Source organism: Priapulus caudatus, unplaced genomic scaffold (assembly GCF_000485595.1).
Source record: "Priapulus caudatus unplaced genomic scaffold, Priapulus_caudatus-5.0.1 Scaffold94, whole genome shotgun sequence".
NCBI classification, from domain to species: Eukaryota; Metazoa; Priapulida; class Priapulimorpha; order Priapulimorphida; family Priapulidae; genus Priapulus; species Priapulus caudatus.
The window spans coordinates 350,451-377,743 of NW_014577155.1; the positions used below are offsets into that span (position 1 = coordinate 350,451).

Sequence of the window (27,293 nt, forward strand, 5' to 3'; positions counted from 1 at the left end):
CGGGGAAATACATGTGCCACAAGTGCCAGTGAGTGTCAGAGGATGGGTAGATATAGGGGTGTAGGGCAATGGGGAGGGAAGGCTGTGGGCACTGATAAATACATGTGCCACAAGTGCCAGTGAGTGTCAGAGGATGGGTAGATATAGGGGTGTAGGGCAATGGGGAGGGAAGGCTGTGGGCACTGATAAATACATGTGCCACAAGTGCCAGTGAGTGTCAGAGGATGGGTAGATATAGGGGTGTAGGGCAATGGGGAGGGAAGGCTGTGGGCACTGATAAATACATGTGCCACAAGTGCCAGTGAGTGTCAGAGGATGGGTAGATATAGGGGTGTAGGGCAATGGGGAGGGAAGGCTGTGGGCACTGATAAATACATGTGCCACAAGTGCCAGTGAGTGTCAGAGGATGGGTAGATATAGGGGTGTAGGGCAATGGGGAGGGAAGGCTGTGGGCACTGATAAATACATGTGCCACAAGTGCCAGTGAGTGTCAGAGGATGGGTAGAGGATGAGTAGGGGTGTCGGTTAGTGGTAGATGGAGGGGCGCGAGTGAGGGGTAGAAGATATAGGGGTGTGGGGCAATGGGGAGGGAAGGCGGTGGGAATGTGGAAGTGCATGGGCCACAAGTGCCAGTGAGTGTCAAAGGATGGGTAGATGTAGGATGTGGGGTGAGTGGTAAATGTAGGGGTGTGGGGTGAGGGAGGGGGAAGGCTGTGAGCACTAGGAAGTTCATGTGCCACAAGTGTTACAGGTTCTTGAATGCGCAGGATGGTTCGTTTCGTGGATGGGCATGATGGTGTGTTATATGGTTAGATCCCCAGAGTTGTGGTCAGATACAGATGCATGGGCAAATGCAATAAAATGCTTTTGGAGGAACAGAAGTGCAAGTGCCAGTGGGAGTCACATAACAGATCAGTTGTTAGTGTGGGATGACTTTGTAGTTGTAGTGTTAGAAACTTGTGTTTTTATAGTTTAATAGGGTGGCTAGAGTTAATTAGCTGGTGTGAGCGTCTACTAGCCACTCCATACATCCACTAGCCAAAACGTTTATCGTGCAAATAAGGCTGATTTGCACCCAGCATTCACCATGTGATTCAGATTTAATGTTAGCCAAACCGGCTACCAGAACTTGCGATCTGTTAGCCTAAATGAATGTCTGCTAGCCCATGGCTAGTAGTTTTTTGGCAATTTGCAATCATGTCTAAACTGGGTGGTTGTGGTTAGAATTGGAGTTGTGGATCTCGATTAGGTAGGTGTTGGACGTAGCGTTGCAGTAATGGTAACATTTAAATTCGGGAGGCAGAAAAGATTGTGAATTATTAGTGTCTCAACATTATTCTTGTTGATGCGATACTATATTCACTGAATATAATCAGATAAGGAATGATGTGAGCAGGGGATGGTAGCTACCATCGGGTTAATAGAGTGTGTGCCATTATATTCCATAGCAAGTCTACCGCCATTGCTAGCACAACTAACTGACGTCATCTCTCGTCCTTTTCAGCACGGTCTGTGAGGAGGGCCACATTAAATATAAGAGTGAAGTTTATCATCCATACCATTTCAACTGTAAAACATGTGGGTAAGTGTCTGAAACTTTACTAGACTGAATTTCCCTTGTTTAGCATAATTGTTATCAATGTCGAATGCAGCATTTTAGCCAGTATCTCTTGTAATCCTAACCGACGTCTATCTGCTTAGTACAGATAATGTCCGTAAAGTTTTATGTTCTACTTACTAGCTCTGTTATTTGATATTGTTTATTGGTTATCCTACGAGTAATCAGTATTCAAGATCAGTAAATATCAAATCAGTAACATTGTTAATATTAGTATTTGTCACTCACTCCATTATATTCTAAATTTGGAATAGCGTTTGTAGAGTAGCTATATTATTTGGTAGAGTAAAGATATGCTATCTGGGATTAATATCATGATCATGCATTACAACCCCCTCCTCCCCCCCCCCACACACACTTACTAGGGTGCGAGCCTGCCCACCTGCCTGCATACCTACATACCTACCTACTAACCTACCTACAAACCTATCTTGTTATGTTGCTCCTACTGTTGCAGTGTGGAGTTGAATTTAAATGCCAGAGAGAAAGATGGGGAACTGTACTGCTTGCGATGTCATGACAAGATGGGAATTCCGATATGCGGCGCGTGCCGACGGCCGATAGAGGACGCTCGTATTGTCAACGCGATGGGCAAGCAGTGGCATGTAGAGGTAAGCTAAGCACAGTCAAGACTCCCATCATCCAAGGAATGCTAAGCAGGCACGTGGCGCCATCGTGTGGCGATTATCGTGTCATTGATATAAATAACTAGTTATCACTTGCAATATTATTAGTGATACAATTTTCATTGAACAGCATAGTCCTGTTATCGGATACCATTCGTGACAACCCTGATCTATCGAAAGAATATTTCATGTTTATGAAAAGTAAGATTTAAAATGAAAAAAATAATTAATATGTTACATGCAATACTGTTTGAGAAGTGCCAGACCCATATCTCGACTCGCGACAATCGTCTTCTACCACCACATAAGTATTTTGCTTATAAATAGTTTACCTTCGTGTGAGTGATTCCGTTTCGTTGCTTTCAGCACTTTGTCTGCGCAAAGTGTGAGAAGCCGTTCCTCGGCAGCAGGCACTTTGAGAAGAAGGGACAAGCCTACTGTGAACTACACTACCATAAGCTGTTTGGAAACGTTTGCTTCGTCTGCAACCAAGTTGTCACGGGAGACGGTAGGTCTTATTTATAATAATAATAATAATAATATGAATAATAGTACTAGTAATAATATTAATAATAATAATAATGTTAATGATAATATATTTTTTTACATTAACATATGTTCGAATAGGCATTACAGTGTATATAACGTGGGAAAAACAGTAAATTTGAGAGAATATGTTGCGATGAACTCTAATTTATTACGGGTAATTTATGGTGACCGTAATTGCACACCCTCTATGCTTAGAGAAATAAGATAGGGAATGTGTATGTTCAAATATATTGGGAGACTTGCGTTCACAAAATGGTAAACAGCGACACATATGTATTTATGTTTCATAAATTCAACCTGCAATTTTGGATACCCACGTTAGCATAAATAGAAAAAAATGTCTTCTTGGATTAAAAATTTGGTTTGCTTTTTAAAGTTTAGTTAGTTATGTAATAAATAAAGTACGTTGGATTATTGCTATAGGTGGGAGGGACATATTTTTGTTACTTACTTATTTAATCCTTTACTTACTACTTTATTATTTTACTTACCTATTTTAAGGAGAATGCAAGTCTATTGACAATCCATCCCTGTTGCAGTAATGTAAATATGGGAAGACATGACCTTGTTTACATCTCAACTACTAATTATCGACATGTTTGTTTAAGAAAGGCAATCTTATATCATGGAACGTTAAACATGTAACACTCAACTACGGTATGCATTATAGACGTGCAGACTAAGGATTTGATGATATCCAAGTAGATTATGTCATTCTATAGTTTAAAAAAGTAGCTGCAAGACTGGATCGTAGCATCTGTGTTATGCTAAACCTAACCAAGGTTTTGTTTCGCAGTGCATTGATAAAATCAATACGTGTATTAATTAATTTATTTTTGCTTTTCTTGCAGTGTTCCAAGCACTTAACAAGAGCTGGTGCGTGCCACACTTTTCATGTTCTCTATGTGATCAGAAAATGGGTCCAAGGTAATTTTGAATTTTTTATCGTTCTATCTTTTGTGTGCATTTACTTTTCGCAAACATTTGTAGGAGTGCAGGCGACAGTGTGTGCGCATGTCTACTCATATGCATGCATCTGTGTGGTGTGTAAAGCAGACATAAGATAATGAGAAAACAGAGATAATATGAGTTGATCGGTAGGTCTCATCGCTTTAGGTCCATGTTGTTTAAATTTATGTATATATTTATGTATAAATGTAATCTTTATAATTTTCTTAAAAACATTTTAATTAAAATAGATTATAACATTAAACTTAAAAGAACACAATATAAATTGATACAGAAATACAGTAAATGTTATAGACATTTTGTAATTGCATGTTATAACAGCCAGCATGCAGATTCAAATCTCTATAACATAAATCGTAGATCTCTATCAATAAGGCCAGCGCATCCATTTTTTCATGAAGAGTGCCAAGTTCTTACATTCTGGCTTAGTTTAATTGAACGTGCCTGAATTTGTCTGATGTGTCACAGGGATACAAGTGGCCATACCTATACATTCAAATGATGTTAGTCAATATCTGCATAGCTTCTGCATATATTTGTTATAGGTTGCCAGTATATGTACGCGAAACTTCAGTGCCCTGTGCACCGTTTACATAGACAGCGTGTTTGAATAAAGCATTCCAATTGACCTTTACACTATTTTCTGCTCAAATTTCAAACCAATTGGGTTTCGCACTGAGGGGTAAACATACCTTTACTCTGATTCATTGTACCGGTCACGACCAGTTTAGTTTCATAGTTACATAGCAACAAGAGATAATCTGATTTTGGTAAGGGGACCCGACTCGCACGCCGATAATTGCGTGACAAGTAATCAGTACTGTCAGAAAAGTTCAACGCGAAAACTGCGGTTGGCTACGGGATGCACGCGTAACATTATCCCTACAGAAATGACGAGCAGGAGGGGGGGGGGCATTGTCAGAAACGTCATAACCAGTTATGACATCACAAGTATAAAATGTCATGACTTTCGAAGTGAAGTGTTGTGCAGAAGTCACGACATTTTAGACTTGTGAGCATCATCGACTATTTACGGTCTTTTTGACGAAGCGCTCGCGGAGCTTCTACTCGTTTCGACGTTTATTCGTTGGGAGGTCTACTCACAGCTCTTTCTCTCTCTCTCTCTTGTTCTCCCTGCGCTCTTATAGGACCAAGTTTTACGAATTCGACCTGAAACCCGTCTGTAAGAAGTGCTACGAGAGGTTTCCCGGTGAGCTGAAGAGACGACTAATGAGGTCACTCAAGCAGTCGCCGTACAAATAGCCAGCACGTGCGCGCTCGTGCGTTGTGCCGCGAGTCAGCCGCAGATCGATGTGAGTGCGAACAACGCGCCGCCGCCGCCGTCACCCGGGGGGCGAGATCTACCCTTGCTTCGCCCGCGTCACATCTACACGATGCGCGCGCACCGACGCGGCACGACTCGACGTCCCCGCCCCCGCTCGCAGAATCGCACGTTCGTATTGCCAGTCGTGACGGATACTTGTGTGAGTGGCCTAGATACGTGATGAACGACGACGGTAAGGACCGAACTTGTGCGTAGCGTGACCCGTGGCATGACAGCGGTCGCATGCGGTGACAGTGGTCACGCGTGGTAGTTACGGGGCTAAACAAGGTCGCGCGCGGTAGCTGCGTGGCGTGGCAAGGTCGCATGTGCCTGATGAGTTTACTGCTCAAATATGTTAGAAAAGAAGCGTGAATTGCTACGATATTCGATTAGAACCCTGTAGAGGTGCCTTACAGATGGTAGAGTCGCGAATTGTTCTCGCTCTGTGTGTTCGTCTTTCGTCACCTGCATTTATTCATTTGTCGTGTATTCAATGTGGGTCTGTTAGCGTTGCCCCAAAGTGCAGGCAATTTTACGCTGTTACAGGTTGTAAACGATGGAAAAATTCATGTGCATAAAAGATGCAACGTGTAATGCGGTAAGGCGCTTAGGTAGGTGATCGTATAATAGAAGGACGATACCAGCAGTTGTCTATCACACAGAATCGTAAATGGTTGTGGGTAATTATGTGGGTGCTTACGTGGAATGAAACAACAACTTATATTCGTGTATGCGTATTCGTGTGTGTATTCGTGTATTAGTATATGCGTGTCTATTATAGGATTATAGCAGAAAGAATGGTCAGACGTGAAGGAGATTTCAGATTAAGTGCTACTAGGCTATTGCTAAGCGTCGAAAGTGCATATCTGTAGCTAAATGTTAAGATATAAGGTACCGTATTCCTATAGCTTGAATGCTTATAGAGTAGTGCAGATGATTAGGATCTATGATACTTGCTGTGCATAACTTGATCTTGTACTTGAAGAAGTTTGAAGTTCAAGTAGAGATCTAAAGGTCGTAGGGGGTGCAATGGTTCTGTCATACTGATTCAATATCAGTTGCTCCTGTGTTCCTAACACTAATATCAAGTTTGTTCCAAGGCAGAGTATAAACAATTGAGGACTAATTATAGAGAAGTACTTATTTTCAAGGCTAAGTAAAGCTAAGGGTAGGTTTGAGCTAAGTTAAAAGTATTGTGGACCATACTGTCTGCGCCACTAAGATACATTTGATAATGTGTTAAACCACAGGTATATATTGCAATTGGGTAGGCAATATTGAAGTATTGCCTACATGTACTGTGCCAATATGTCTTTGTATTGCCTACCCGATCTGACTGCATTGCTTGTCGAGTCTATTTTGTTCCAGTGCCAAAGTAGAATGCGAAACATGTTCAGCACGGGCTTGCTTGTTGTGTCGGTATCATTCCTAGTATAAAATCCTGCTCTTGGTAAATATGATATTTACACAGCAGTCTACCATATGTACTAATATATACACACGGCTCTCTATTGCTATTCTTATGCTAGTAATAATTACATTCCTGAATGCGAGGATCTTTGTCCATATTAGGATATCTATATATATATGTATAAATGGAAAGAGATTTATGTACATTAGATATTTATTTTATTTATAACTGGTCGTCAACAGCCTTGTTAGTAGTTTGTTTAACCATAGAGCCATGGCTTCATAGGATGTGCAGAGTGTATAGCAATTCGCCATTTGTGACATGCACCCATGCCATATTTAACCGTATTGTCATAGCGGAGACCTGATTTTACTTGCCAATATTGGGCAATTGATTTGTTTGTGTATGCAAGGAAGGGTGTAGCTAAGACAATCGCGTGTAAACCATTAAAACGTGTATATTGGTTTTACACGATCAGCGATCTGTGATGAACTAGCGTTGTGTGTGACGCCGGCATGTTATTATATGCTATATGTATACACACATATATATAGGCCTATGTAGGTACATTATCGTGAGAATGTTTTATGTCATCGGAATAGCGGTAACATTCCAGCAACTAAAACTAAAACTATCTGAGCTGTTCCCAGGCCTGCCGTGGCAATGTCTGCGCAGTTCCCATAGGTTTGTCGCACACTTGTGTGCGAAATGCGATTTAAAAAGGCGCAGTCTTCTGTGCATGACCTTTCCTGTTTGACCTTACTATGCGAATACTGGATAAAATAAACGTGCCTATCTGGTGGCATTGAAAAGTGCAAAATAAGTTCAATTGTAGTATATATACTTGGTACGTGTTATTCACCAAAACTAACATTGTCATGGTTATCATCACCTGATCACCACTGTGTAGGTTCAATGGTTAGATGTGGGAGGCATTTTCCAAATTCCACTTACAGCGTTGCATTTTGTGTCACATATAATCTGCTTTATATTTTTCCTTATTTATTAGGGTTCCTGGTTATTTTCAAGCATACGATGTTCAAATTACCTATTCATCTCGTAGTTTCATCTCTTAGTTTTACCTGTTCATCTCTTCTTTATTCCTCCTTAAATTTGAATTTTACTAGTAATTCCCGAGTATCAGGAAAATCCGAAAATTCGGACCGATGCAATCCACGAGCAGTCCGGATTTTCGGACTACTGTAAGTCATTTGAATTGAATGTGTAAACAGTTTATGATTCGTGGTATTACTGAAAATAAATCTTAGCTGTGCGATGGCTTAGTCAGTAGGGGCTGGCACAGTTTTGATGATTTCCATCCCCTCCCCTCCCTCTTCTCGCTCTCCCTTCTCTCGGCTCGTCTATTTGTTAATCCCTTCCTTCTGCCGTGATCTGAATCTCACTGCTTCCTTAGTTTCTTTCATCTCGCTATTATAGACGCGTCTTCCCTGCCTCTTCCTCTTCCTGCTGTCTATTCATCGCAGTCATCACCCTCCCAGATCATTCCGTGTCCTTCCTTACAGATGAGTTTCTTCTGTTCGGTCTTCCGTCAACCCTCTCATTGCCATTGATTGATTGATTGGGTTAAAAGGCTATAATTTTACCGCGGTAAAAATAATTATTTCTGAGTACGATGGCCAACCATACCCGGCCGCCCCCTACCTACCGTCCCTTCAGATATTTGTTAATTGAGTGCATATTCGCGTACGTAGCAATAGATACACATATGTAAATAGATAAATACATGCAAAATATAAAATGAGATATGTAAGTAAGGTTGCCATGGTCTATGTCTCCCTGGGTACTGCCGGAAGTTGGGAACGTACCCTGGTACTGTCTAATAATATGGCGGACCGTACCTCGCCTACTCCAATAACGAGTCTAGGGAGTCGCCTACGCCTACTCCCTAACCCTAACCATATCAGATAGTTACCTCAGGTACATATATGTCACCTACGCCTACGCCTACTCCCTAACCCTAACCATATCAGATAGTTACCAGGGTACGTTCCGGTATACCGTACCGTACCCAGGGTGCGTTCCGGCAGCCCCGGTGGACATATAGACCATAGACCCTCTCAGCGTAAGTAAGCCATCTATCGGGGTTTTTGTATAAATCTACGGCTGTGGCCTTATAAATATAATTACATATCACACGCATGCACGCATGTAGGCCCCTACTATAGCCGGGGGCGTTCTATATTTAGGATGGAGGCCGTAGCCTATTATATATATATATTATATATGGTTTATTGATTGATCCATTTCCATTATTATTGATTTAATGATTTAAAATAGTTTGTTTTGAGTAAAGTCCATTTGGGACCGCGCTCCGTGCAGAAAGCAATGCACGTACACTACCCTTCTTGTTGGGCCTGCATTTGTACGCTTTTGCTATTTTCTCGGGTCTTTGTGCTGAGCTACGGACGGTGCTGAGCAACCGAAGCAGCAACAGTGCCGCGAATCGATAGTTCCTAGTTGCTAGGCAACTGGACACTGAGCTGGAAGGCTGAGTGGAAGCTGGAAAGTTGGAAAGCTCAAATACTAATATTTTTAGTATATCAGGATAACGAAAATACTTGTACGTGGCATCATTAATCTACGTACTAACGTAGTATGTTTTTATTTTATTTTACTTTATCACGTGAAGAAATAATTGGCCTATAGTCCGTATATTTCGTACAAAGAATCTGGACCTTGAATTTGTATACATGCGCGTTAGGCGCCATGATGACCGTTAGTTGACGCGGAGCGAGTCGGTGACGCTGTGCGGCGGACTGACGGTGTTGTTGTGCGTGCGTTCGAATTCGTTGCAGCATCTATGGTTGCAGCGGAAGACAATTTTCCCGTGCGTTATTAACGGGTAAAACTGGTTATAAATGGGTAAGTGTCCCGCGGATGCGCGAGAGCCATTCATACGGCGATGCAAACAAGCTCTCTAAGCTGTCCTTGGGTCATACTGGATTGAACCGGTACCGCAGCAGTCAGCTGACTGGGCTGTGTAGTCGGTAGCTGTTGTAACTATAGCCCGCGTACGGGTGCCGCAGGCGTGCGGCAACCGTACGCGGGCTATAGTATAGTTACTAGAGCTATGGAGTCGGCTGCTCCAGCAGGAATGCGGCTGCTTTCGAGCTTTGTTCTGATTGAAACGTATTCTCTATCTGCGGGCGAAAGTAGACGCGACAAAACGTAAACACACCGGCGGAAAACACCACGTAGGCCATACTGGCATACCATAGATGGCCATACCAAGCCGCACGCTCTGTTGTGTGTCGTAGTGACTAATTGAGTAAGTAAAGTATGCCGTATCATGGTCTGAGATGCATGACGCTTAGTCGTGACTCGTGTGTAAGTACGATAGTACATATTCATTAAATTTATAGTAAATATGATTATATAAATTGTAAATTGGGTTATGTCGTAGTTTCGTTTTACATAATCCAAACTTCACAACGCTAGCTGTGAATTCGTAACCATGCCAACAGGGGTTCCTTATCGGTTATTCCTATGGTTATCCTAATAATAGTAATATTAATAATTCACAACTCAAGTTCGTGGTACCCGATGTAAAGACTGTTTGCGTTCACAACGTTCACGCCGTGAGGTTGTATTATAATTTATAGGGCGAAACTACTTGTATATTTTTGACCAGTGTAGCTCTAGCCTTCACTTAATATTCTTATCACCACTTAATTCGACCAGTTGGTCGTAAAAATGCGCCAATCACGATCTAGAGTAGAGTTATAATTACGCTGTGGCTATATGCATGCCCGGCAGCCGGCACCCTAACCCTAACCCTAACCTCCTGTTTACTTGAGAAATCACCGAAAATTAACAACTGCCGGGCATTTAGAAATCGAAGACCGTGCCGGGCAGCCGTCAGATATTTTCTAAGTGTCGATTGCAAGTTCGTTCGCTCAGTGATCCGAAGCTAGGAGAGTTTAGATACAATAATGTAACCCAAACCCAAGAGGATAGGACCCCCCCTTGGGGTCCTCTTGGGTTTGGGTTACATTATTGTATCTAGGAGAATTGGGCTAGTTCGAATATACAGCTCTAACGAAAATCGCTTGACATTTCTAAACAAATGTAGAATACTTTGGATCACGTAGTACACTGTTTACTTGAGAAATCACCGAAAATTAAAAACTGCCGGGCATTTAGGAAATCGAAGACCGTGCCCGGCTGCCAGGCATATAGTCACTTCGTTATAATTAACATATCAGTTATTATACCTGCTACTGCATGATCTGTCATAGCAGTCTGGTGAGGTTGCGTATGATTGCCCACCCCCAGCCATCACATCTTCCTTGGTATCAGAGAAACACCAGAGTTAGTGAAAATCATGTTTCCAGCCAATTTAGTGAAAGATTTAACGGCTATTTGTTATTATAGTACATGTTAGGGTTCAAGGATAGAGATGATGTCCATGTTGCACTGCCGTAGTTGTGAGCTATAGCTACCTGATTTGCTTCAGCTGATTATTCAGCTGACATACAAGGTGACCGCCAGCTGGAAGATGGAAGAGGGGGGCTAAATCCCCCTAATCTCTCTCTAAAGGGTGGTTAGCATCAGCTGATCGGTTATGTCAGGAGCTGGTTATGTCAATATTGATTACCAAGACCATGCCTTGGCGCACCTTGCACTTATAATGCTAGACAGCCTGTATAGCTGTTTTAATCAGCAAATGTCTAGGAACCGTTTTTGCCTAAATTCTCCTTGGACCATTTAATTTACAACTATGTGAACTAGCTCTAAGGTGAATAGTTGAAGTGAAGTATTGATTATAAACTGCGATCCCCTCTTAGCAGAGGCAGCTAGCATTTCACTGCAGGATATATCCAGTTGGAAGTACCTGGATTAATTTCCGCATTTGTGGCAGTAAATCATAGGCTTTCCGTGTCTATTTTTCGTTCACCTTAAACAGGCGGAAGCAGCTTGTAGAATATAGAACTAATGCCCATGCACTTATTCACTGACGAAAAAAAATTTAATGCCATATCTTTCAACCACATTACTGATGTGTACCATATGTAGGTGTACAGTCCGAATATATGGCGTATGCTTGATGATAAGTTACTATATATACCATTATTAGTGTATATATAGTGTAAACAGTGCAATTGTATCCATAGGGCTTCATCCAAGCAATATTAACCCATGGTTGTGCCCTCCCACAAAACTGAGTCATCAGGGGTTGTGTATTTAAGGGTAACAGCGATCATGTTATAAAGCAGTAATTAACGTGTTTATACATACAGAGTCCACTTTTATGCAACCATATCCACCGATTTCCCAATGAATAAAATTTCAAGTAAAAAATTCTGAGAATGCAAATTAATAAAGGTCTAACAGTAACAGTGAGTCAGTGACAGATAAAATCTTGCTGACTCACTGCCACGGTCGTAAGTTCAGTATTGGAAACAGCAGCCCACCCCACTCCTAGACTGGTAGCTTTTGAGCAGAACTGTCTCGTTTTTATAGATATCACTATAGGGATTTGTTGATTTATTATATGTTATAAGGTTGCTGGCCGGGTTTGCAGACTTATTTTGAACGCTGGTGCGTTTGTATTTTGCTTGGAACCACCAGGTACAGTACATTTATTAGAAATGCTCCATCACCAGAGTTTTGCTCTGGTTCAATAGGCCTTTGTGTGTCTGCACTGCATGGCTAGGCACGATTTTGGTTTGTGCAAGCAGCTGGGGAAGGCAGGAAGCTGTGACGTATTACGTCAGTCAGCCGGTACATAACCATCACCATCATAAACAGGCATGATGGTGATCAGATCATAGTGGTTTATGGGAATACAATGTGACAGGACAGGGCGGTTACACATTGGGGTTAGAGATCTTGTTGGCGTGCGGACATGAGAAGGGGATTGGATAGATAGGGAGGCAAGAGAGGAGATGGAGAGGGGTTAGTAATAATTAAGGAGGGCAGGGAGTAGTGTGACTTTAGGTCTGGAAGAGGAAGGAGGGTGGAGGGGGAGGTTAATCATTTAGCAAACAAACGTATAAATGTGCATATTCGATATACGTTTGTTTGCTAAATTAGTATAGCTTTTAGCGACATTAGAGCGATTTAGACATTAATTGGCATTTTACCTTACATATGAGGTCCTTGTGGAATTTGGCTGGATAATAAGAATAATAATTAAAACGAAACAAGGCTATAACCAAGCTGCACTTGACAAAAGAACTTAGCAAACAGAACTTGTATACACTACACCTGAACACGCACACACAAAATTGACAAAAATTGGCGAAAATCTTGCTCGATACTATCAAATCTCACATGACACAGATTGGTCTCACAATATGAACGCTATAAATTCCACAGCTTGCAGAGTAACCTGTCTGAGCACCATAAATACTGCACAGGGTAATCTGTCTAGACTCTAGTATTGCACATCTTGCAGAGTTACGATGCAATTCTTTCCAGAGCAGAACATAGGAGTAGGACCCCACCCCAAGCATAAATATATACCGAGCCAGGATTAGAAACTGTTAAACTAAAATGAAATGAAAACCAGTTCTTTCAGAAAGGGATTTTTAAAGAGCTGCTGACTGGGCTTGCTGCACGGACTCTTTTACATTTATGGCTATTTTGTGGGGCGTGACGTAAGTTCAGTTATATTGATGCTCATTTTTGTATACCATAAACCATAACCGGGCTCCAATGAGATTATGAGATACTAGTCTATCTACCCATACCGGCAAAGCAGCTTTATCCTTGCGGCTGTACGTCTGCAGCAGAAAGCTATGTTGTTCACACCCTTAGCAAAGCTATACCAGCCAGGCGTAGTCAGGGTGACTTCTCATGTGGTGCCGTGCCAGCCATCCTCTCCAAAACTGTACGTATATATTGATCCGGGTAGCAACTAGACACAAAGCAAATAGAGACGGCTCAAACGAGAAGAAAATACTTGGATGACTAAAGACGTACAGTGCATGAGTATCATATTTGATGAGTAGTGGACAGTCGATTTAACTATATATTGTCGTATCTGCTCATAAGTGGCCCGCCCACAAGGGAAACGGGGAATGTCCTCCTAAGACGAGTGCCTGTTCTATAGAGGTGGTTTCCCTGTATGACTGCCACTCACGGGAAACACCAAGCATCTTTTATAGACAGATTGCCATTCTTTAGAGGTGGTTTCATGGTAGGCTATGTCACTCACGGAAACCCTCCAAAAGTGTCATAAATAGACAGGGGTCTGTTCTATAGAGATGGTTTAACTGCATAACTACCACTCAATGGATATACTGAATGTCCGTTATAGGTAAGTGTCTGTTCTACAAAGGTTTATCTGTATTTCAATGTTCGACACTTTTAGGGGAATACGCCGTCGAGTCTGTGATGGAAACGAGCATTTCCAGGCAGAACTACCGAAATAGAGACAACGTGCGGACACTGGCATGCCGCGAATAGAGATGACTCTAGCACACACAAACAATGACACGTGGATGCACTAATACGATGCGTGCGTGTGCGTGCGTGTGCGTGCGTGCGTGCGTGGCGAGCAGCTCACACTCGGCGTCCGCCATGCTCACGTGACTACATTTCTTCTCTTGCAGGCGAGGCCTGGCATCACGTCCGTGACGAGGCAACGAGCGTCAAGGAACGGGAGAAGCAGCGAGCGCTCGGCATGGCAACGGACATGTACGACGACGGCATGGACCGCGGCTGGGCGTGGCTCGTGCTCATGGCTTCCTTCTTCACGCAGTTCCTCGTCTGGGGAATCTCGCTCTCCTACGGCATCTTCTACGTCGTGCTGCTCGAGAACCTGCACACGTACAAGTCGACGACGGCCTGGGTCGGCTCGATCAGCGTCGGGATACTGCTAGGCATAGGTAAACCTAGAAGTAGTTGTGGGTATATGTACAATTGTAGTATATATGTATGTATCCTAGAAGTAGGTAATTTAGATCTGATTCCATTGATACTGTTGAGAGTAATTTTAAGATTTCTTATATGACTTTATGTCTAAGTTTGTTATCCCCAATTTATTTGTGAAATATCGATCGGGCCATATAAATATTAACAAGAGCTAATAATACCTAGAGTGTACAACGGAAAAACGGGAAAATAGTGCTATTTCACGACAACATTATTCTACTTTGCCTGCGAGTCTATAATAATTTCATGGTATTGCATTAAGCAGAATTCTTTGCTCTCTAAAACAAGACCAACCGCTTGTCAATGCGATACTCCTAGGCTGAGATATTGGCTCCTGAACCTCCCCTCCCACATGCCTCACGCCGCCTTGCATTCACTTTATTCAGCTACCTTCACGCCCTTAAGCGTTGCTTCGTGAATGTTCGGTTATTTCCCTGATGACTTTATGAATGAACGCCGTTTCGGTTATCATAGGTGACTTTCGGGGGCATCGCCTATGCCCTTATTTCCCATTATCTTTTCTAGCACAGCTAATGCCCGTCATGATGGAGCCGGCAATGTTTTCTAAATTAAGTCTTTACAACGCAGCTCAGTTACTATATGGTGTAGTAAGAGTACCAAATTTGTGCATGTGACATCAATTATCAGTGCTCCAAGCGGTGACCGAAACCGATAGCCAAAATGCTTAGGGGCGTGAAGGTAGCTGAATAAAGTGGATGCGAGGCGGCGTGAGGCATGTGGGAGGGGAGGTTTAGGAGCCAATATCTCAACCTAGGTGTATCGTATGGACAAGCGGTTGGTCTTGTCTTAGAAAGCAAAGAATTCTGCTTAATGCAATACCATTAAATTATTCTAGACATACAGGCAAAGTAGAATAATGTTGTCGTGAAATAGAACTATTTTCCCGTTTTTCGGTTGTACACTGTAGGTATTATTAGCTCTTGATATTAATGGTGTTCCTCAATGCAATTGTTATATATATTCTCTTATCGTTACATGTCTTAATTTAAGTATAGTTTAGTTATAAGTCAGAACGCTGTCTTAACCTGCCTCTTGTGGCAATGAGGCTTCCATTTATGGCTGTTAACAGTATTATATTACATGTAAATATCAGCAAAACCTTTGCTGTTCTGTCAGATCTGCTGCATGGTTACTAGCCACATGCTATCATTGCAGGCCCCGTGGCGTCAGTTGCTGCCACTGTGCTGTCAACACGTAAGACTGTGATCATAGGCGGAGTGATTTCTGCTCTGGGATTAGTCGCTAGCTCATTTGCTACCAATATATACCACCTCATGTTAACCTACGGAATTATCACAGGTATATTTCAGATTATATATCTCATCGCGCGATATCTCTTGGTGGTAAGACACAAAATCATAGAAAAAGGCAAAGAATATGTAACACAAATAATAACCGTGCCTGTAAAAATTATCGCTGCCGATATGACATTTCAATCTGACATCATCCATTTTTAAACACAGGCACCGGCTACGGTCTAGCCATCACGCCCGGCTATGCTATATTAGCTGCCTACTTTAACAAGTGGCGCCCCCTGGCGTTCTCCGTGTCAACGCTGGGAGCGGGCATCGGCTCGCTGACGATTCCCCCGCTCATTCAGCATCTAGTGGATGCCTACAGCTGGAGAGGCACCATGCTCATACTGGGTGGCATATCTCTCAACCTGTGTGCTTTCGGTGCGTATGTGTCTTGGCAGTTCTCGTGTTCATGACATGTCTCTCGCGACACCCATATCGCACATGCTGGCAATGTCAAAAATTCGCCATTTTGTACCTTTTATTTGTTAGTAGTTAGTGTTTTTAGATATTTCCCGTTTTAGTGAATGATACCATTTGCAATAAAGCCGAAGTAAACCTACACTTAACACATAATAATGCTGAAATTTTAACCTGTGCAGGCTTGCTCTTTTATTACAATGTGTTTACATCCATAGGCATGCTCTCTTGTTACAATATATGTAGGCTACACATCCATGGAAATGCACTCTTGTTACAATGTGTTTACACACTCATTGGAATGCTCTCTATTATGTACAATGTGTCTGCATCCATTGGCTTATTCTTGTTACAATGTATCTACATCTCCATGAGCATGCTCTCTTGTTTTAATATGTCTTCCTCTGTAGGTGCGCTCATGAAGCCTGTGCGGTGGATCACGCGGAAGCCCCCATCAACCTGGTACCTGCTGAAGGCAAACTGTGACCTGAACATGTTCCGCAACTGGGTGTTCATTCTGTTCGGCGTGAACCAGGTGAAGCACATGGTGGGGTGTGTCATGGCGTGGCATGCCGTGGCGTGGCATGCGGGCTCAAATTCACATGTGGTCATATTAAAACATTTATTATTTAACATTAATAAATATGTATTAGATATATATATATTTATTTATTTATTTATTTATTTATTTATTTATTTATTTTTGTCATGGTTACAATAATAAAATATATATATGGTCTCATCATTTTATAATGAAGGCTGTGTATAATTATTGCTCTGTGTTAATCAGCTGCTGTGGAACTTTGGCGTCAGCATCGTGCTCGTCCTGCTGCCCGAGTACATCGTCTCCGAGGGCATGTCGCGTGCGCAGGCCGCAAACATCCTCAGCGTCTGGGGCATCAGCAACTGCCTCGGGCGTCCCCTGGCGGGCCTGCTCGTGCAGACGGGGCTGCTGCGCGCGCTCGGCGTGTTCAACCTCGCGACGCTGGCGTCGGGCGTGTTCGCGGCCGTCATCGGCATCTACAACCTCCAGCACATCCACTACGTGATCATACTGTGCGGACACGGCGTGTTCTTCGGCGCTCAGCTGAGCAACATCGCGACGATGTCCGTCGAACTGTTCGGCGTCGACAACCTGCTGCACATGATGGGCTGGTGCATGCTGTTCCAGGGAGCAGGGTTCCTCATTGGCGCGCCCGTCGGAGGTGCGTGTTGCTCTCGTGATCGGGGGTTTGGGAGGGGTGAGGCTGGTGCATGCTGTTCCAGGGTGTAGGGTTCTTGATCAGGGCTGTTGTAGGCAGTGTGTGTTTCCCTTTTGATCAGGGGTTTGTGGGGGATGAGACTTGTGCATGCTGTTCCAGGGAGCAGGGTTCTTGTTGGTGATGTCTTAGGCGGTGTGTGTTTCTCTCGCGATCGGGGGTTTGTGAGGGGTGAGTCGGGCGCATGCTGTTCCAGGGTGTAGGGTTCTTGATAAGGGCTGTTGTAGGCAGTGTGTGTTACTCTCTTTACCAGTTGTTTGTGAGGGGTGAGGCTTGGGCATGCTGTTCCATGGAGCAGGGCTGTTGTAGGTGGTGCGTGTTGCTCTTTTAATTAGGGGTTTGTGAGGGGTGAGGCTTGTGCATGCTGTTCCATGGAGCAGGGTTGTTGTTATGGGCTGTTGTAGGTGGTGCGTGTTACTCTTTTAATTGGGGGGTTTGTGAGGAGTACTACTAGGAGGATACTACTGTTGTTGCTGTTGTTGTGTGTAGGTTTGTTGGTCCGTGGCAAGTGAATACGACTATATTTGTTGTTGTTGTGTGTAGGTCTGTTGGTGCGTGGCAGGTGAATATGACTATATTTGCTGTTGTTGTGTGTAGGTTTGTTCGTGCGTGGCAGGTGAATATGACTATATTTGCTGTTGTTGTGTGTAGGTTTGTTCGTGCATTGCAGGTGAATATGACTATATTTGCTGCTGTTATTGTGTGTAGGTTTACTCGTGGATTGCCTCGGTACATTCAGCTGGACCTTCTACACGGGCGGGTTTACAGTGATAGTCAGCAGTCTGCTGCTGATGGCCACGCCTGGCCTGCGCAAGATGATGTACTCACCCGACCTCAAGTACGTGACACAGTCGATGAACGCGTCCGCTGAGCGATCCATTTTTTTCATCGATCTTTGATGTCTTTACTGTCAAGCAGTGGGAGAAAGAATGTTTGTTTGCTTGTTTGCTTGCTTGCTTGATTGAGAAGTGAAATTTACACTGCAAGTTACAGTGCAACATGGCCCAACATTCAATGTGATGCAAATGGCACATGAAAATATTATTCGCAATTTGGTGAATCATGTACAGTATACTTATGTATCTTCGCTGACTTGCATATTTTGCCGACATCAATATTTGTGTGTCTGTGTGTGTGTGCGTGCGTGCGAGCTTGCTTACGTGCACGTGTGTGTATATGTCTGTTATATTTTTACACATATTTTCTGGTGTCATGCTGTAGAACGCCCGCGGAGAAGCGAGTCGCGCTCGCCAGCGAGGTGGAACTCCAGCAAGACGTGGAGAAGGAGATCATGTGTGTCGGTCTGTGATGAGTCGCGCCACATCGCCCTGTCGCACAAACGCGCAAACACGAGAGAGCGTGTCTGCGACGGACATCTACAAGTGGCGTCAAGGTCGTGCTATGTGCGTTACGATGCGGCAGATCATCAGCGCTGCAGCAAGGAGATGAGAACTCTGCGTGCTCGCACGAGATTCAGACGACGTGAGGATGAAATAATGCTTACTCTGCTGTGCATTTAGTCAAAGACATCGAGCTTGCACAGGCACAGCCGTGAGAACTTAGAGTTCCGACTATGAGGCTCAATCTTCCCTCTCGAAAGCTTGCCGCTGACTCGAGGTTTAGTCTTGTACAAACGCTCTACAACATTTCTCGTTGGGAGCGTTTTAAAATTAATTGTGTGTGTGTGTGTGTGTGTGCGCGCGCGCGTGCGTGCGTGCATGCGTGCGTGCGTGTGTATTGAAGACGGATGAGTTTTTTTATGATCCTAGTTGGATGTTGAACAGTCACTCTACTGTAGGTTGCTCAGACAATAATTTTTTGAGTCGGTTTTTAGAATTGTTTTTAACGTTGCCGGACATGTTCACTGCGGCGTGGGTCGGGCTGAGTCCGGCAAGGTATTATAAGTGAGCGGATTGAGACTAGATTAGGCAGTGCGGAGACCACGACTAAGCTCAGGGTTGATGCCACGCTGCTTGCACTGCTCGCATTATGCAGGCCGTTATCGGGTGCATGCGTCAGTGCGAGTTGCCGTGACGGTGGTTGGTAACAACTTTCGCCTGTGATTGGTGTGCGCACCCCCCTCCCCCCAGTCTTATGCGTGGACCTCATCACATCCGTGGCACAACCACACACAGCGCACAAATACTTAGCTGAGGTTATACTGCCAGAGTTGACGTGTGTAAGTTTACTGATTCTTAGGAGTTGTTTTCTAACGTAAGTTAAGGCGTGCCTTGTATGCAAATTTCTCTAAGAAGGAATTATTAAATGTGATTATATTATATGTCGAGTAAATTCCTCTACCGTTATATGTGTACGTGTGGGTATTGTATTTAAGTAAGTAATGTACCCTATTGTATTTGAGTGCTTGTGATCATAAGTGCATATCCATAAACGCTTTTTTCTCGATACTTGTGCATAAGGAATTAGTAAGGATCAACAAGGCAACCTATGTCCTAACTAACCCTGCTAACTTTGTACAGGATGCAGTGCAGTGCATAATTCAGTCACGGTTCATATCGTATTGAGAAAATTGCAGATTGGAGAGGATTAAGTTCAATCCTTGGGTGAGCAGAGACGCTTTCAATTTGTCATTGGAGCAAGTAGATTTTTTCTGCCGTAAACCAGAAATAACTGGTTCATGCCGTCTCAAAGCAAGACCACGTGGACCGTTCGTCACAATGCACCCGTGATGGCAGACCATTGACTTTTGACATTGACTATTGATATTGACTGTTGGCATTGACCGTTGACATTGCCTAAGAGAAACAGTTCAAAACTTGCTGTGTTAAGAGCTATACGTGTTAATGTGATGATGTGCTGCAATTTCTATTCTGTGATAATATCGGCCAGTTGATGCAGAGTAATTCGCCAATGAATGCTGGAAGAGATGTTATAATGAACTGATGAAGGGAAACTGTGAACGCGGCACGGTACGGTCGGCTGCTGCTGCAAGCAGCTGTGTGAGCTAGCTAGGGAGGGCTTCAGAATGATCGTGGGAACGAAGATGGACGGGGAACATCGTGATGCATGCATGTGCCGACGCGGGTAGCCGTGTTTAGACGCGTGTAGCTGCTCTCATGACTGTGTTTTGATGCGCGTAGCAGCGCGCACGACGCGTGTAACCGCGTGTATATGCGTGCATATGCGTGCATGTAATTGTATCCCCTGCGACGAAGTCGGCGGGGATACTATGGTTTCATGTCTCCCCAGCCGCCGCCGCCGCCGCCGCTCGGTCCGCCGCAGAGAATTTCCCTTCTGCTCTATAACTCGACCCCTAATTGACCTAGCGTGACCAAACTTGGTATACTCAGGCCCGTAGCCAGCTTTATATTGGGGGGGTTCGTTTTTCAATGTTGGCAATTTGCTCGGCAGGGGCATGTACAGGATTTATACCAGGGGTGTGTCTAACCGTAACCCAAAGTTGCGAGCACGCGAAGGGGGGGTCTGGGGAAATTTTTAAAATTAGACCCTTTCAGATGCTTTTCTGCGCGAGCAAGGGGGTGGTCCGGACTCCCTGGACCCCCCCTGTACACGCCCCTGCTCGGCACGAAGCGACCAGGCGAGGGAGCCAAGCGACCGAGTGGGGGGAGCGGTGTGGAGGGGGGTGTTCACTGTTCACCCTCCCGCACGATGGAGATTTTGCAATTATACACTAAAATGGAGCGACCTGAGGTGAAATTCTTGCAAATTTTCAAAAAAATTTGGGGCTGGGGGGGGTTCATTCGAACCCCCCGAACCCCCCCTGGCTACGGGCCTGGTATACTTACCCATCTTGGGGAGGTGTGCAGAGTACCAAAACCAGGTCACTGCGACCTTTATTTGACCTTTACCTTGACCTTGATCATATTTCCTTTCCGCTCTCTAACTCGGCCCCTAATTGACCTTGCGTGACCAAACTTGGTATACTTACACATCTTGGGGAGAAGGTGTGCAGCGTACCAAAACCAGGTCACTGCGACCTTTATTTGACCTTTACCTTGACCTTGATCATATTTCCCTTCTGCTCTCTAATTGACCTAGCGCTACCAAACTTGGTATACTTACACATCTTGGGGAGAAGGTGAGCAGCGTACCAAAGCCAGGTCACTGCATCCTTTATTTGACCTTTACTTTCACCTTGATCATATTTCCTTTCCACTCTCTAACTCGGCTCCTAATTGACCTAGCGCTACCAAAACCAGGTCACTACGACCTTTATTTGACCTTTACCTTGACTGATCATATTTCCCTTCCGCTCTATAACTCGGCCCCTAATTGACCTAGCGCTACCAAACTTGGTATACTTACACATCTTGGGGAGAAGGTGTGTCGCGTACCGAAACTAGGTGACTGCAACCTTTATTTGACCTTGACCTTGACCTTCGTCATATTTCCCTTCCGCTCTATAACTTGGCCCCTAATTGACCTAGCGCGATCAAACTTCGTATACTTACACATCTTGGGGAGAACACGGGGGATACATGTAGTTGGCAACAACTGCCCTTTCTAGTTGGTCATGGTATCCTAGGAGACTGTCGGTGGTGAGGCGTGGATGCTCTGTTTAGATGTACATCCTTGGAAAGTGCTTGAGGAACTATGTTATAAAGAGCGACTCCTGCACGAAATAGAAGCACAACAGTTATGGCCATATCATTTTGCTACTTGTGTAGTAATCATTGCTTCAGGAAATGGGTAGCAATTACAAGGGTCCCATACGTTGGTAGCAATGCATTGAAGCTATGCATGTATTGCTATATGTCAATACTCATGCTTCGTATGAGTACGATGCCTTCGTACACCTTCCTCCCTGGAGCTGCCATTCGCTAAGGACGTCAAAGATTTATTAGATTGAGTATCTATATATTTATACAGTTCAAATAGGGGTTACGTAATAACATGTATATATACGTATATATATATATATATATATATATATATATATATATACACACACTAAGGTATGCATATGTTCATGGTAATTATTGCAGCCAAAGTTCATATCATGGAGTGCTGTGATGATAGAATGCGTAATGCCATTCGGCTAAAAGGCCAACTATCTGGCTTTACCAAAGCTAGGTCACACCTCATGGCTAGCTATAGCCCTGGACGTTTATTCCTTACGGAATGTCCCTGCGTTATTATCTACGTAACCGTGGGCTACGCAGTAAACTATCCAGATCCAGATCCAGAACGCTAGAGATGATATATTCCATGTTTGATAAACTAAAAGGCGTTTTCACTGGCTTGTGCATGCAGTGCCTTTGTTGCACGATACTTTGTAGCCTCCCTTTTAACCGTTTGTAAATGAACTGTTAAAAGGGGTTATATGAAAAATCCATTTTTGGGGTCCCTGGGTATTAATTTATCCGGGATCGTGCCTTGCGATGGTGGAGTTGTAGGGCAAAGATAGGTAGGATGTCTTTTTGTGAATTTCGCATGCATACGTGTGCATATTTCAGACGCTCCTTATTTGTTAGCGCTCGTTAGCAAAGTAAAACTTTCCAGGGTCTATTTACGCCTAGTGCTAGAGATTACGCTAAACGTTAAACGTCGCATTTGTGATATTGAATTGATTGACATTTTGAGAAATAATATATATATATATATATATACAAGTCTGATATTATAAACACTATTTGTTTTTTCGAGAATCCTTTTACCGTTTACAGTTTATGATATAGTAAAAGACTATTTAATGTAAGCCGTGCATGAAGAGCAAGTACTTGACTGTGTATATATATATATATCAAGATATATATATATATATATATATATATAATTATTGTTATTACAAATGTTTGTGTGTTTGTACTATACAATAATGAAAAGAGTTGCAGTAATGATTGTTCCTTATTCTCCTTCTTTCTTGCACACATTGCACGTGTTGGCGTACACGCGCACACACGCAGGCATGCATGCATGCACGAAAGCTCGCACAGTAATCCCAGTGATACGCTAACAACGATATATTTGACATTAGTCGGGTGTTTTTTTCAACAAATAAATAATATAAACATGATACAAGTATATAGGTTACTATACAAAATAACTCTCCCAAGCCGTGCCTACTCGAGGAAAAATTACACCAGGGGACCGTTGTCAGAACCAAAACTAGTTAACTAAGCGAAACTGTAAACTAGTAAATCTTAAAGAGTAAGAAACGAATCGAAAAGAAATTCTACGAGAAAAGTTAATGTTAAAACTAATTTTGTTTTTTAACGACGCACCCCGTGGTTTTTTCCATCATGTATACAGTAGATGAGGCAGCTACACCGAACCTATAAGTGGCGGGTGGTTACCTAGCTTCACCCCACTCGCTGTGGTCTAATTGTTCTTCACATCTCTAACGGTAGTTTTACAAGGAGCGGCGTTTCTATTTACACGCCGTTCACTTTTCAAGCTACGAAAATATTTACGTTTTTTCGCCATGTAATTCCGAAGGAAACCTGTATGGAGTATAGAGATTTTATAACGAATAATATATCGTAATATAATGATCGTGATATAGCCTAATTCTACATGAGCCATTATACATGTTACCACGATCTTGGGGGCGCTTGATCAGGCTTAACTTTCAACTCTTAAATACATTATTTTATTATTATTATTATTATTTTATTATTATTATTATCATCATTATCATCGCCATCATCGTTGTCATCATCATCGTTGTCATCATCATCGTTGTCACCATCATCGTCATCTTTGTCATTACAGTTTGTCACCACACGCGAACAACAATTCACTCACCGAGAAAATGGTGTATATGGCCTATGTACACCGCTAATGCTAGTTATAGACTAAACAAATTATTCGTTGAAAAACTCCCCATGCTACTGCCTACGCGCGTTGTATTATTGGCATCTCTATCACCAGCTTTTCTCTCACTACGGATTTCTCTTTATTACGCAACACAGTGTAAGCCTGACTATCAAGAGATAAACTCTGCGATGCACTTGCAATACAGTTTCGGCAAGTGGTCGTTGACGGTTCTTTACTTCAGCCTAGATTCTTATTCTCTCGTTATGACGTGACTATACTTCACTGTAGTACGTAGACGCAGCATATCATTGTACATTACTACGCAATGCGTATTATTTGATATACGTGCTCTGGCGTCACTTAGGATCTATATCTATACTGCTGCTGGGGCTGATGCAGAGCAAAGGCGCCATCTTGTGAGCGAAAATGCGCAAAACGGCGGCAGTGGGCTCGTTACTGAATCTTTCCTAGTCACTAGAAAACTGGGCACAGCTAGCAGAACTACACTCTCTCGTACGTTTACTATCGCGTTCTAGTTTCGAACTCGTTAAACGTAATTTTATCCACATAGGATAGGTTATTTCATCGGAAGGTATTATTAACCCGGCCGTCGTGTACCGACTACCGAGTGATGAAAAATGTCATCGCGCGCACGACCGTCGGGTACCAAGTGATGGAAATGGCGTTGCGCGCACGACCGTCGGGTACCGAGTGATGAAAAAAGGTGCTGCGCACCCGACCGTCGTGCGCGCAGTGAAGAAATTTATGTCTTGTTTACCCGACCGTCGTGCGCGCACTGAAGAAATTAAGTCTTGTGCACCCGACCGTCGTGCGCGCACTGAAAGAAAACATTTGCGCACCCGACGGTCGTTGAGTCTCAAAATGCACGATGGTAGGCTATAATTATACAAGGCATCATAAAGATTCTTTTATATGGTAGTGGTATAGAGGGTGGCTCAGAAAAAAAAGGTGCGCTATTTGAAGTAGTATACGGATGCTGATGAAGACTGCCATAGGCCTTCCTACAAGTTACTCAGATCAGCTGGTGAATGTTTCCATTAAGAATTAAACTATAATATACTAATTGATGCGTTGGAATGAACTGCACGAAACGTGTATTGTAATAGGATAATAAGGCCTAAATTTTGTTTGTTTGTTACGTCCTTGAATAAAACAGGGTAGGTAGGTAGAGAAATAATTTCATTTTGCCAAAATATTTTATTGCTCTTGATTCCCATCTGTCAGTGTCACTCTTGACTAACCTTGTTCGATAGTATTAATTACTCAGTTTTCTTAGTACTAAAAATGTAACCTTTTCTTATTGAGTAGTCATGCCTAACAGTCTGTTATACTTTATTTAATATATTAACTGCATACATGTGAGATCTAAATTCATGAATTGTTTTTTTTAATTAAAAAAGTTTAATTTTAAATTTTTTTTAAATTTTGATAAAAACATTTAGGGTTGGCGCCAAAATTCTAGGTAGGGTCGCGTAACCGTAAACAAACAATTATGTTTTTTACCAATAGGTTGGGGACATATGGTTGGGGACATAGGACCAAACATAACAAGACAAATATATAATAGGACAATTTTTAATGCCAAACATAAACAAATATATTTAATGCCAAACGTAAACAAACAAATACACAAACAAATACAATATAAAGAAATACAGAAGGCAGAGAAAAATAATGAACTATTGTGGGAATCGAACACGTACCGCTCCAGTGACAGGTCAAGAGGTTCACCATTGCACTATTTAGGCAAACTTAAATTTATCGATGACGTCACGGTTGTGTACCGAATCGGGATTTTCTTCACTGTGGGCCCCACGGTCGGGTAAATAATCACTTCCTATTTTATCCGATATTAACCTGTTATCAAGAGTTTCGAGAGCTTCCGCAACAAAACAATCCACTAAGAAGAAAACAGGTTAGAATATAGTATAAGCGCCGTGAAGTAATTTCGCTGCCACGGGCATCTAGCTCTCTATCATCAACTCATAATAAACGGTTAATTTAATAGTAAACACATAAGCGCTCACATTATAATGACCTCTCTCGCAATATCAACGTAGGGGAGAGGTAAAAGTGGATCAGTCTACACCAAAAAAACAATGGAGATTTTAATACATGGTCAACTAACTTCCCACGGTCAAATGAGAAGAACACTAACAGCACGTGGTTTTGCACCGCCCCGTGAAAATGAGTTATAGCTACGCCCTCTGGTATAGATATCAAATATCTACACGTGTTATAGAGAAAATCTTATGGATCCGCACCGCTGGTTTACCGCTAGCCGAGGATTGCGCAACGCCAACAAGAACACGCGTTTGTCTCACTCTGATCTAGAAAAAATAGCGGCCACATCCGGGTACGCCGGTCGAAGATCTATCCGAGTTCACCTTGGGCAGGTCATTTGGTCATTGCATGCGTTAACAAATTTCTGGATTTTAGGAAAAATTTCAAATGCGCAAACTCACTTATGTTGTCACTATCAGATAACAGTTATTATGCAGTAGGCAGCCGTGGGGTGGGCAGCCCCAACCCCAGCCACTATCCTGGGCTGCCGTGCGCAACAGCCCCTGCAACAGCCCTAGGTAGGGCGGGCAGCCCCAGCAGGAACCCTAAGGGAGTGCACCATCTCCAGAAGCAACCCTAGGTGGGGCGGGCAGCCTTAGAAGCAACCCTAGGCGGGGCGGGCAGCCCCAGAAGCAACCCTAGGCGGGGCGGGCAGCCCCAGAAGCAACCCTAGGCGGGGCGGGCAGCCCCAGAAGCAACCCTAGGTGGGGAGGGCAGCCCCAAAAGCAACCCTAGGTGGGGTGGGCAGCCCAAAAAGCAACCCTAGGTGGGGTGGGCAGCCCCCTCTACCCGGGACAGTCGCACTGCTGACACACGCACGACGTGATCGTCAGGCCGACGAGCGAGAGCACGGTGTAGCCCTCCCTGTCGCCGACCACAATGTCGTCGGACGACGTAGAGTACGTCTGCGGCGTGCAGCAGAGCGGAGCGAAGTCGTCTTCCCGCCGTCGCAGCAGACGATTCAGTTGCGGCTCGTTGGGCGTCACCACCGCCATGTAGCTCTCCGTCGCCGAGTTGCCGCACGAGCCGGCGCACATGTTCAGCCGCAGCGTCGGCGGCTCGAAGATCCAGCC

At 43.5% G+C, this 27,293-nt stretch overlaps 2 protein-coding genes across 4 annotated transcripts in view; both read left to right on the forward strand.

Annotated features, from left to right (window-relative positions):
• Window positions 1-7,317, forward strand: part of LOC106804953 (LIM and senescent cell antigen-like-containing domain protein 1) — a 12,195-nt gene extending 4,878 nt beyond the window's left edge. The window contains exons 5-10 of the mRNA XM_014806370.1: window positions 429-483; window positions 1,505-1,582; window positions 2,076-2,229; window positions 2,611-2,752; window positions 3,645-3,720; window positions 4,911-7,317. Coding sequence (XP_014661856.1) covers window positions 429-483; window positions 1,505-1,582; window positions 2,076-2,229; window positions 2,611-2,752; window positions 3,645-3,720; window positions 4,911-5,025 — 620 coding nt within the window. The 3' untranslated portion in view covers window positions 5,026-7,317. The remainder of the gene's footprint in view (window positions 1-428; window positions 484-1,504; window positions 1,583-2,075; window positions 2,230-2,610; window positions 2,753-3,644; window positions 3,721-4,910) is intronic.
• Window positions 7,318-9,233: 1,916 nt separating this feature from the next.
• Window positions 9,234-19,698, forward strand: LOC106804970 (monocarboxylate transporter 13-like). Of its 3 annotated transcripts, none has more exons than XM_014806393.1 (8): window positions 9,234-9,380; window positions 14,078-14,353; window positions 15,576-15,719; window positions 15,884-16,096; window positions 16,546-16,670; window positions 16,926-17,340; window positions 18,103-18,232; window positions 18,616-19,698. In XM_014806393.1, exons 1-8 carry the CDS (start codon window positions 9,377-9,379, stop codon window positions 18,701-18,703), a joined length of 1,395 nt encoding a protein of 464 aa, XP_014661879.1. In that variant the 5' UTR covers window positions 9,234-9,376; the 3' UTR covers window positions 18,704-19,698. The 3 variants fall into 3 exon arrangements, with proteins under 3 accessions (XP_014661879.1, XP_014661880.1, XP_014661881.1); XM_014806394.1 differs by lacking the exon at window positions 9,234-9,380 and adding an exon at window positions 9,481-9,786; XM_014806395.1 differs by lacking the exon at window positions 9,234-9,380 and adding an exon at window positions 9,826-9,845.
• The last annotated feature ends 7,595 nt before the right edge of the window (window positions 19,699-27,293 follow it).